Below are 11,427 nucleotides of genomic sequence, written 5' to 3'. Positions count from 1 at the left end.
CTGCTGAACGTGCTTCTTTGTCCCTGCTCTCACCCTCTGAGCACATTACAGAGGGAAGAAGTAAATCCTTTACCTTACAACTGCAACAATGAAGTCATCAGGTCCCATGACGAGGACCTGGCTAGCAGCGGGTCCACTCTCCATGGAGAAGTGAGGCACATGGACATCAGATGAGAAGGACTGGGAGTCATTAATCAGCTGGCGCAGGGAGTTAGCTTCAGATTTACTTCAGCAGCAAGGCAGCAAAAGAGAAAAGCAAGGCATGAGCCTATGAAGCTGAGCATCTCTTGCAGTACATCTATGCAGCTACTGGTGGTGTCTTCCTGAGGGAGCTGGCACTGAGGGCAGGGAGCTCCTCCAGGTCACCCAACGGAAGGAGACAACAGGAGTCAGTCTGCACAGACAGGCAACGCCATGGACCTCCCTGCTCTCTTTACAGGGTAAACTCACCCCTGAAGAACAAGGGGTGGCAGCACCCAGCTGAATGCAGTTCCTCAGGAGGAGGGTAAGCCCAGTCCAGCTCTGGCCACCAACTGTGGCTAAACCTGGCTCTGAGGTGGGAGCCTGGGCTGAAGCCCCAGGCCCGCATGTTCTGCAAAGGCACTGAGCCCCATGGTGGGAAAGGAGAGCCAGAAACTGCTTGTGTGGTCACAACCACACGGACGGCTGTTTGTCCAACCTGCTGAGAAGGAATATTAGGAGGGTGAGAACCTGTGAGGATTATGCTGACTCCAGGAAACCTCTGTGTGAGGACATCCCATAACCCATCCCTAGAGCCCTGTGGCATTAGCTGTGATCCTTGTGGAAGCGTGAGCCCTAGGAGGACACTCAAGGACTGACCTGTCCTCAGTAAAACAGAGGAAGGAAAAAATCAGGTTTCCCTGTGCACTCAAAAGATGATATGCAAACCACACACCTTCCCACTGTGACTGTGCCCATCAGCCTCAGACCTACCTCATCATGCTTTCTGCAGCGTGAGTGACGGACACATCATCAGATGGGTCTCCCAGGTTGCTAGCTAGGCTCAGGGCTATTTTTAATGTCTAAATTGAATACAGAAAGAAGGAAAGAAGGAAAAAAGAAAGGAGAAAAGGAAGAAAAACATTTAGGTGGCCCTGGAAATACAACTTCTGATATTCCAAACATGAAGAGGTATTGTTGCTGCCTCTGGCCAGAAGCTCTGCTGGCACAGCACCACTGTTGAGCAGAAACGAGCTATTCTGCTCATCAGCTGCTACCCATGTTCCTAGCTGTAAGTCATCCAAAGTGTTTGAACAGGAAGCGTTAGTCCCAGCACACTTAAGGGAATGATGGTGTGAGAAGAGGAAGAGGTCTGGTTTCTCATACATGCAGAATCCTGCTTCAGCCAGTCCATTAAAAACGGGAAGATGCGATTTCGAAAGACACAGTTTATCCAGCCCTGGTTTTACAGTGCATAGCCAGAGGACAGCCACGAGAAGAAATGTTCTCTTCAATCTAACCAGCCTGTGCCTAGCAGAAATGCACTAGACTTTCAGCTTGCAGCTCATGCCATTTTCATTCAAGATTCAAGACAGTACATTACCCTGCAGGTCACTAGCTAGATGTGACTTCTGTTTTGGTATGTGCCACGCATCAACTTCTCCTGAAGCATCAACATTTACCTTCTGACATACAGTGTAGAACATGATTAACTTCTGGAGAAGGTGACTTTTCCATGAAACAGCCTCCTGACCACCATATCATGCAGAGGATGTACAAGAGGTTTGGTGGCCAAGGAAGAGCTCCACTGAAACAAGCAGACCATGTTCACCCCTTAGCACAGGTTAAGGACATATTGGACTGTCTGAATCTCAGCCACGTGTTCAGCCATGTGATCCCAAGTAAGCAGGGTTACACATCTTCTGAAGTGACTGCCCTTTATCGGGAGGTTGCTGTCCCTCAGCTGGGTAACCAGGGGGTGAAACTCTTGGCCTGGTGCAAATGCAGAGCACAAAGATTCATCCAAAGCTTATAGAATATAACGCAAAAATAAGTTGCGTGAGTCAGCCTTCTCTGCCTCTGCACAGGCAGTTGCAGCACGTAACACCTCCAGTTGTTGCATTGTTGCTGAGAGGCAGTAACTTCCAAGCACCTGCCTGCTACAAGGATGTGGTTACATCCCTGCTTAAAATTCCCAACTCATAAAACCCAGCTCTGGATCAGTTAAGCATCTAAGAACATAACTCTGCTTACAGAGCAGCAAACAGCACTTGCTTGACTTCCTGGGAAGCTGCAACATTTTGGTAGGGCTGACAGCCCTAAAACCTGGAAAAATCATTAGTTGGATCACTGAGATCATGAGGTAGGCTAAAATGTAAAGATTTAAAAGATATATAAAGTGTTGTGTCAGTTTTCCATGTCATTGCCACATTGCTGACACCCTTAGCAGCGCTCTGGTATGGCCAAGGCCACTGGAGGTAGGAGGTGGAGGAAATAGATGGGACCAGGCTCAGCTGCTGCAGGCTCATTCTGAAGAGATGACTGCATACAAGGAATGGGCAAAAGCCACAGTTTGTTCTTCTGACAAAGCTCTGCTTAAGCAAGAAAAAGCTCAGCTGAGCAGGAGGCTCCAGCGTCTGCACCTACCTGAGGCAGCAGCACAGCTCAGATTTACACCTTAGCAGTCTATTTGCTCATTGTCCTCTGGAAATTACCTACGAACATTTTTGTACAACCAAGGAATAAATAAATTATTCTCTAGCAGCACAAGGAATTCAGCCAAATGTTGAACCTCCTCCTACCTCTGCCATCCAGTGCAAGATATTCCCCCGGGGTACTTGACTGGTGATGTTAAAGCCCTCGAGGATGTTCAGTGCTGTGATCAGTGCAGGACCTGCATGTGGAGGTGGGGGACTGAAAACAAGATGACCTGGGAAGGGAAAAGGAGAGGAATGAAGCTGCTTTTGCCAGATATTGTCCAGTTATAACTTTCTCACAAGCTAGGGTCCTTGAGGACAGGGAAACCTTTCAGATTTGAGGGGAAATGATGGAAAGTGGTATGATTTGAAAAGGATTTCCCAAAACATTTTTGTTGTATCTTTCTGCTTCTTTATGACGGATGAAGGAAGACCAAATTGGGATGGTTTTTTTACATCTGAAATTCAGTTCTTGCTGGTTGGCTGCTTGGTTTCTGAACCATAGTATGGAAGAATGGAGGGAAAATGGGTTTGCAACGTTACAGCTGTAAGGAGAGTAAATACAGGGATTTCTAGAAAAGAATGACAACTTTGGGAACTGTCTTCAGATGTAGCCACTAGCCTTTGGTCCAGCTTCTATCTAGGCACTGCATCAATATGTGATGATGTTGCATCTTTACACTCTCACAGTATCAAAATACCATTGGTCACTATCAAGGAAAACCAGGCTCATTTCGAAGTGCTGAAAACCTCCTGAGCTGCCTATGACCATCAGTGTTAGAGCAGGAAACTCCCCGGAGGGCTTTTCTGCAGACACCTCAGTGCCTCTCCTTAAATACTGTCACCACCTCTTGCCAGGAGAAGCACACTTCTAGCTGGAGTTGCATGGCCACGGGTTTACCTCGATAGACTGTGTGGATGGGATTCTCCACCGTGACACTGTAATTGCTGAAGTCTTCCTCCACCAAGACTCCTCCGTAGTTGCGGACCTGCGTAGGAGAGCAAAGCAGAGCACACTGAGAAAGCCAGGCCCAGGCTTTCTGTGTTCCTCGTGCTGGCCCAGGTGAACACTTGTTCTGTCAGCAGAACAATGGGCCAACTCTTTCCTTCCACCCAGGAAATACCACACAACCTGTGAGAGGTTCTGCTGGGTCGAGTTGCTGCTATGAGTCCTCTGGATTTCCATCCAAAAATGGGCAAGAACAAGAAACCTGTGCATGCTCTGGTTTCTAAACTAGGCAGCTAACTTGGCAAGAAAACTTCTTCTCTGGCAGAAATGGATGAATCACAGGAGCAGGAAAGCTAATACAGGGGGGTTGGAACTAGCTGATTTTTAAGGTCCCTTCCAACCTAAACCATTCTATGATCCTATGTTGTGAGAGACAGCACATCAAACCACCCCAAAGCTGCAAAAGAAGATGTATCCCCTACTTGGGATCCCTGCCTGCTTCCTGAAGCAGTTACAGAGAAGAAGCCAGATTGAACCCAAGGTTTCATGGAGCTCGGACAGTGGAAAAGCAGCAAAGCAGCAGGGAGTGGAGCAGGAAAAGCCTGATGGCACAGACAGAGGAGAAGCCCTGGTCAGCCACACACTGCAGACACCATCTCAAATTCCCCAGAGAGCACATTCTTGAACCTGTGCCTTCCTGCCACAGGATGGAAACAAAGGGCAGGGTGTTTTGGAGCTTTACTTGATTTCACCACATCAATGCCCTCCCTTTCCTGGAGCAATAAACACTGTGGGAAGCCAGCACTTTGCTCTGCCCTGCAACCAAAGCTGGAATTGTGCACTCGATCCCAGAAATGGCCAGGGGCTTCGGTGTTCAACTCTGGGTTTTCCTCCTGCACAGAGAGTCTGTGCTTCCCTGCAGCATCCTTCAGTCAGTGGAATGGGGTGATAAAGCAGGGTTTAGCCATGGGGATGCACACTGAGCTTGGTGCATTCCTGGTTTCCATTCCACTTTTCCCATTCCTGGTTCTCCACCTCTGTTGTGGTTCACGTGAACCACAGGAAATTTCCAAAGAGGGAGCTCACAGATGTCTAAGGCCTGCACTGAATGAACCCATCCCAGCTTACTGATGACATGTTGAAGGTGCATCACTTGAAGCACAGTGGTGGGGACAACTGGTGCCACCAACCACTCCGACTGCAGCTCCACAGGTATAAAAGTTGTTTGGGGTTTTTTTACCAGAGTAAGTACTTTGTTGTTACTATTTTTTCAAGACCACCCCTGACAACAGGAGTTAAACTGGGGCAAGCCCAAGTGGGACCAAGCCTGGCTGCTGCTCTGCTCACAAGGCTCACAGTTTGCTTTTTAAACCATATTCCTGGGGTCTACATCTTATAGTCCCACTAACAGCAAACATTTGCTTCTCAACCATGGGGCACCTCTCATTATGGGGAAAAGGCTGGTGGCACTAAAACAGCCCAGAGGGGGCTTGAAATTGAGACACCTTTTTTCTTTGAAAAACCAGCCCATCCTGGTTATAAGGAAATGCAGGTTTCAGTTCTGTGGGCTGTGGAAGTGACCCGTGTGTCACTTACACCACTGCAGTGACATGGACAGGACAAGAAAAAGAGGCTCCACACTTTTGTCCCCATCACTGTGCTGACTCTTGATATGGCAGATCTCCATCCAGGTTGTCACCTTAAGCAGGTGTCACCTTGACCTGGGCTGTGCTGTGTGGTCTGGGGCAGAGACGGGGGCAGACACGGCTCACCTCCGAGATTATCTCCTGGGTCAAGTTCCCACTGTAGAAAGCAGACACTCCTTCTGTCCCCACCAGCTCCAAGACGGCAGCAAGGTCCAGGCGCCTGACGAACATCCCGGGAAGCAGGGGCTGCCCATCCGGCAGGAAGATCTCCCGGAACTTGTCAGAGTAGTTCAGCTCCTTCAGTTCACTTACGGCTTTGGCTGCAGGTGAGAAGGGGAAGGACATCCAGAAAAGGCAGGGTGCAGGGATGCACAGGGGACATGGAATCACTGTGCCTGATGGGGATGCTGGAGCCTTGCTGCTGCTCTTGCCCTGTTCCACAACTAGAGGGAGGCTGGATCATGCATCCGTTAGAGCTGGGAAGGACACCCAAAGAAACCCAGCGCCCTTCCCTGGCTGTCCTCAGGCAGCTGCCCAGCACGGGCTGCTCTGACCTGGCCCTGACCAGCCCTGGGAAAGGGCTCCAGTTTTGCTGCCACCACACTCTCCCTTGCAGACCACGGCTCATGCATTGCTCAGCTCCCAACACCATTCATCTCCAGGTCCAGAGAGCCTTGATTTCACCTGAATAGCCATCTACATCCCCATCTGCCTTGCACCCAAGAGCAGTGGCCAGTGTGCTCCTCTGTGCTGAGCAACCACCCTTGGATCCCCATTAGGTGCTCACCCAAATCATGTGTGATATTAAATCCATTCTGGGCAACACCAGCCACAAGACCCAGCAACTTGGACCATTGGAGTCTGCCAAAGGAGAAAGGACAAAGAACATGGTTTGATGACAAGGGCTTGTGTGCTTCCAGCTCCCTTGCAGAGACCCCAGGGCACAGCCTGTGCAGCATGAGGACAGCCCTCCCATGCCAGCCTCATGTCTTACCTCCCGTGTAACTGGTGAGCCTGGTGCATTCCTTGTAGCATGCCCGGCACCCCAACAAGTAGACCTGGCTGTTAAATGGGAAGGACAAAAAGGAAGAATAGTTTCCTTCCCATAAGGACATGGGGCACGGTCCCCAGTTGCAAGTCAGGTTGACATTGGAAGTGTCTGCATGGTCTTTAGGAATGGGGAAGAGGTCTGTAGCAACACAGTGAATTAGGGAATGAAAGTTTTTGGAAGGAAAGAGGCAAATTCAATTCTGGTCTCAACCCAGGCTGATCAGGAGAAATAACTCAACAGAATGACATGGGACTGTGCTCCTTCCTGGGACACTTGGTCTCCCAGCTCCCCACTGGGACATGCCAAAGAAGCATTTTCCCTGGACTCTCCATGTCTGTAGGGCCCTGGGATCTCCCAGATGCTTTCCCCCTTGGCCCAAGAGTAGTGGAGAGAGGAGAGCTGAAGACATCAGCCAGCTACAGCCCTACTGGGTTTGGCCATGGGACACTGGTCCTCACCTTGGTGTCCTTCTGCAGGTCCTCTTCCAGCGGGATGCCCAGAGGAGCCACCTCACGGAAGTCAATCACCCAGCTCCTGTTCTTCCGGATGTCGTGGACCAGCATCACCCCACCCCTGCAGTGAGATGGGGGTCACAGCACTGGCTGTCCTTGCAACAGGACAAAGCCAAAATGAAGAGCAGAGGTGCCGCGGGGGCTGAGGCCAGTGCTGGTGTGATGGGGCCAGCGTAGCAGGTCACCAGCCTCAGCAGTGACTCAGGGCCGGGCAGTGGTGCAGGGGAATGCTGCTGCCCTTCCCCAGGGAGCAGTTCAGGACAACCAAGCCAGGGCCAGTGCAGGATGCAGGCAGCCCCCAAGCTGAGCATGCGGCAAGGCTGGATCAGTCCCTGCCAGACTGGCCAGACGGCCACAGGTCCTGTTCTACTGCCAGGCTGGGACTATCTGGGATTTTCTTTCTTAATCCGAGCAGTTTTGCAACAAACCCGGGTTTTGGCTTACAACAGCAATCCGTGGCACAGCCTGGAGAAGCTATCAGGTGGCAGCGCTTTATGCAATGCTCCTGAGACCTCCTGCAGAGCCAAGAGCACCAGGCTCATGCAGATGCCACCCCGGGAATAAGGGCTGGGATGAGGCCACCCCTCGCCACCACGTCTCCCTCGGCTGCTGCTCAGAGCCAGGCTCAGACCCTAGCCTCCTGCTGCAGCAGGAGCAGAGCTGGTGCAGGGAAGCGCTCAGTCTCTGAGAGCACCGGGACCGAGCCCCGGTGTTGCAAGCTCCTGGCACACTTGCACTGGGGCTCGGCAGCCGGTGGTCATTTTTCAACCCTCTTGAGCCTGATGCTTGTTTTATCTGCCATTATGGCAGATGCAGCTTTTCCGTCCCTGTCCCTTGCTGTCAGTGCACAGGACAGGTCCCCATCCCTGGGCAGATGTGGACACATCCACCACCTGATGTTAGAGACCTGGTACCACATGTTGGTACTTGCGCCGTCATGAAGACACATCTTAACTGGTGGGGGAACCACTTGCTTGAGGACAACCACAGGCACGAGGGTGAGTGACCAACACTTACCCACCAATCCCTGATGTGTGGGGGTTCACGACTCCCGCGCAGAGGGCCGAGGCGATGGCTGCATCTACTGAGGAGCCCTGAGTGTTGAGCACCTCTCTGCCCAGCGCCGTGCAGTGCGCAGCGTCCGTCACCACGGCACCACGGTGGAATATCTGCCAGAAGAGGAGAGCTGAGCCCAGGCAGGGGTGCTGGGACACCCCGACCTTCAGTTCTGTGCCTGAGGCCAGTGCCATGGCTGTGGCTGATGTGCATTTCAAGGTGCCTCCAAACGCCAGTGGGAGTAGTATGTCCCTTGGCACCCCCCTGCATCAGGACAGCTGTGACCATCAGCTCTGACAGCTTTCAACAGCAGACATGCTAAGCTGCTGGGCCACATCTCACCCTGTGCTCCCCAACCCCAGAGCAGGGTTGGACTAATCCTCAAGAGCAAAGGGGGACAGTGTGCTGTCACCGTGCTGCAGCAGTGTGGTCACTGAAAAAGGGGATACAGCTACAAAGAATGCAGCATCCCCCTCATACCACAGCTGCTTCTCATCCTTCCCTGGTGCCTCCACCAGGATTAATGTGATCACAGGTATGAATCCATGATCATGCCGCCTTTGCTCTGCAATCTAGCACTAGTCTGTGGGACAGATCAGCACAAGGTTCAGCTCTGTTTTCAGCTATTCCCCTGCTTGATCCTGGATGGATCCTTCCAGAGGTGAGCCTGGGCATACAGGTCCATAAAACTCTCTCCAAGTGGAGATATATGAAAGATGCCTACTGCTTAACTAGGGGCTGCTTTCAGAAAGCACCCACATCTGGCTCAAACCACAGCTGGAATCACAGCAGCTGGGCTGCCTGTTTCCCCCTGGCAGCACCCCCAAACCTACCAGGCACAGCCTAAGGCAGGCACTAAGAGCCCCACTTGCCTCTCCAAGCACACAGCCACAGCAAAAACCTTTCAAGACAGTTTGGAACTGCAGAGTCAGCACCCAGGGCCTGAGCACCCACTGACACTGGCTGGGGCTCACCTCACTCTGCTAAACTGCTTCTCCTGTTTTCAAAGACAAAGCCTGACCACAAAGCCACTGTTCTGTCTTACCTGAGGGTCCCCAAAGTAGATCTGCATGATGAGGGCCACCGTGACGCCCGTGGCGAAGGTCAGGCAGGCGGTGATGATGACGGTCAGCCCGTCCTGCCGGCAGCTGCAGTCTCCAGAGAAAGGGTCCTTGCTGGTCTCCTGGAGAGGAGACACGTCCTGGCTTCCCATCTCGGATGAGGACGAGGGCAGGCGCTGCAGCCGCGCAGACTTCAGGAAGGAGTCTGGGTCTTTGTGGGCAGCGGGGAGAAAACAAGTGTTAGTTATTGAGCAACACGGAGCTCTTATTGCGGTGTTTACCCAGCACTAACATTACACCGTGCCCCTTACAGCAAGGCTATTACCTTCCCTATTGATCCCAGCTCTCAAGAGACTTTCTGGCTCAGATGCTGCTTTAGGTCATTTTACTGATCCCTTCCTTTAGCTCTAGTTATCCCAAACTGACTTCCCTGGAGATTAAGAGGGACAAAATCCCCCTCAATTTTGCTCCATTTCAGTCCATTCACTAGTCTTCAGTGACAGGCTCAGAGTTACTGCTCCGTTTGGAAGGATTCTTAACACAGCACTGACTTCCAAACGGGTCTCTGAAATGCAGCAATACTGAAGAAGAGGAAATTAAGATATTACAAGGAAAATCCAGCAGCCTTATTTGGAGCTATGCTTGAGCTAAAAGCACCTGAGCAGAACAGAGGTGAAGCAAAACGCATGGCCTGAGCACAGGAAATAAATACCTCTGCTGAAGCATGGCAAGGGGAGGGCAGGGAGGAGCAAACCTGCAAACCGGAGGGCCTCAGGGTGTCCACCCGCTCTGCCGGCAGGGAAGGCTCTGCTTTAATTTCATGCTTCCTCCAGCTGATGAGGCCCACAGTGAAATCAAGTCGCTCGCAGCTCCAAGAAGGCAAATGCAACGGGGCAGGGTCTGCTGGGCATCCACCCGGCAGCAAACAATGCTCAGCAGGATGGAAAAGTCTCTCGTTTTCTCTGAAAGATGCCTTGAATCTCTCTTGCATCAGCTGCTGCCTTTGTGGCAGGGAAGGTGCTGGCTGAGCGTGCCCTGCCTGTGCACGGAGCTGCTGGGCACACAGAGCAGGGACGTGCCTGTCCCTGCCAAGCACCAAATGGAACTGAGCAGCTCAGGGCGTCACCCAGGGCTCCTGGGTGAATTCTCTGGGGGGCTGCCAAGAGCCAGTGATGGCTGCAGTGCCCTGAACATCTGTGGTGGGAAGAGGAGCAAGAGGAGCACCGAGTGGAAAAGACAGAAAACATCCACACAGGGGATGTTTCCTGGCTTTGTGTTAAGGGAGTGAGCAGGAAACCCCCCATGCTCCATCACTGCCCAAGCAGCATCTCCATGACCACTGCCAGCCCTGTCCTTGCCAGGACATTACAAAGACCTTTGGGTGCAGCTCTCCTGGGCCAGGCAGGGAGATAGTTTTCATTTCAGTGACGCTGCAAACAGGAGCAAACCCCCTGCAGCCAGGGAACCCCCTCACAGTGAATTTAGTCTCATTCACGTCGCAGTGATTTAGGTGCATGGCTGGGAAAGGCTCAGCTGGGGTGCCACTGGTGGGGACCACGAGTGGCCTGGCAGGGAGGGCCACTGGGGAGGGATGTCACGTGCAGCCCCCTGCACCCTCAGTGGGTGCAGAAGCAATGAGGAGTGAGCTGGGCTCCTGTGCCCGACCCCTCCGGGACACCGACGCACGGCTCTGCTCCACAGTGCTGCGACAGCACAGCCCAGCACGAGGGGACATGAACATCCATGGAGCAGCCATGGCAGAGGACACGCCATGGCCTCTCCCACCCCTGTGAAAGTCCCTTTGTTCTCTGCCCACACGGCCTTGGGCAAGTCACTTAGTCTCTGTGACCACTGGTGCTGCATGGGGACAACAAGGCGGTCATGTGGGGACAGGGCTGGTGGAAAGGAGTCAGGAGCAGGCTCTGGCAGGCACCACAACGTGGGACTGTGCAGCCCTTTGGGGAGGTTTGTCCCCTGCACCGACAGCACAACAGGGGCCTCCTCTGTTTAATGAGCTCTTCTGGGCATTAGAAACCAAAGGTCTGGGTTCTCTCCCTGCTGGTCCGCGATGTGAAGAAGCACCGCCGGCTTTTGCGACGCGCACACAGTGTCAATGAGCACGAGTTTCCATGTGGCCGGAGAGCAGCAGCTCCAGCAGACACCCTGCACGGCCCCACCACACCAGACCCCGCTCGTGCTCCGCACGGGAGACGGGAGACCTCGTGCTTTGGGAAGAGCCGCTCCCCAGACCTGCGCACGCAGCGGGCATTGGGAGCTTCACCCAGTGCCACAGGGCGCAGGACACAGTATGCACCGGGCCGGCTCAGACATGGGCCTCGGGGTTTGGGATTCGTGGGGCAGAGACCTGCCCGCGGGTCATGGAGCAGGGGGTGAAGGGCAGCGCTGCTTGGAGAAACATGGAGAACCCGGTTCCCTGCACTGACATGGAAGCGCTCAACTCAAACCAGGCGGAGGGTTCTCTGCAGGACCGCGGC

At 53.0% G+C, this 11,427-nt stretch overlaps 1 protein-coding gene across 1 annotated transcript in view; it reads right to left on the bottom strand.

Annotated features, from left to right (window-relative positions):
- The window catches only part of GGT7 (gamma-glutamyltransferase 7), a gene marked incomplete at its 5' end in the record, with an annotated part of 13,300 nt that extends 4,157 nt beyond the window's left edge, over positions 1 to 9,143 (bottom strand). Inside the window, 10 exons of the mRNA XM_010021964.1 lie at positions 74 to 226; positions 955 to 1,043; positions 2,763 to 2,890; positions 3,559 to 3,646; positions 5,379 to 5,572; positions 6,040 to 6,113; positions 6,247 to 6,314; positions 6,762 to 6,876; positions 7,833 to 7,984; positions 8,917 to 9,143. Coding sequence (XP_010020266.1) covers positions 74 to 226; positions 955 to 1,043; positions 2,763 to 2,890; positions 3,559 to 3,646; positions 5,379 to 5,572; positions 6,040 to 6,113; positions 6,247 to 6,314; positions 6,762 to 6,876; positions 7,833 to 7,984; positions 8,917 to 9,143 — 1,288 coding nt within the window. The remainder of the gene's footprint in view (positions 1 to 73; positions 227 to 954; positions 1,044 to 2,762; positions 2,891 to 3,558; positions 3,647 to 5,378; positions 5,573 to 6,039; positions 6,114 to 6,246; positions 6,315 to 6,761; positions 6,877 to 7,832; positions 7,985 to 8,916) is intronic.
- Between the last annotated feature and the right edge of the window lie 2,284 nt (positions 9,144 to 11,427).

This window comes from Nestor notabilis, unplaced genomic scaffold, assembly GCF_000696875.1.
Source record: "Nestor notabilis isolate BGI_N333 unplaced genomic scaffold, ASM69687v1 scaffold19399, whole genome shotgun sequence".
Lineage (NCBI taxonomy): Eukaryota > Metazoa > Chordata > Aves > Psittaciformes > Psittacidae > Nestor > Nestor notabilis.
The sequence above is the reverse complement of the archived record's forward strand: the minus strand, read 5'-3'. Positions and strand labels throughout refer to the sequence as shown.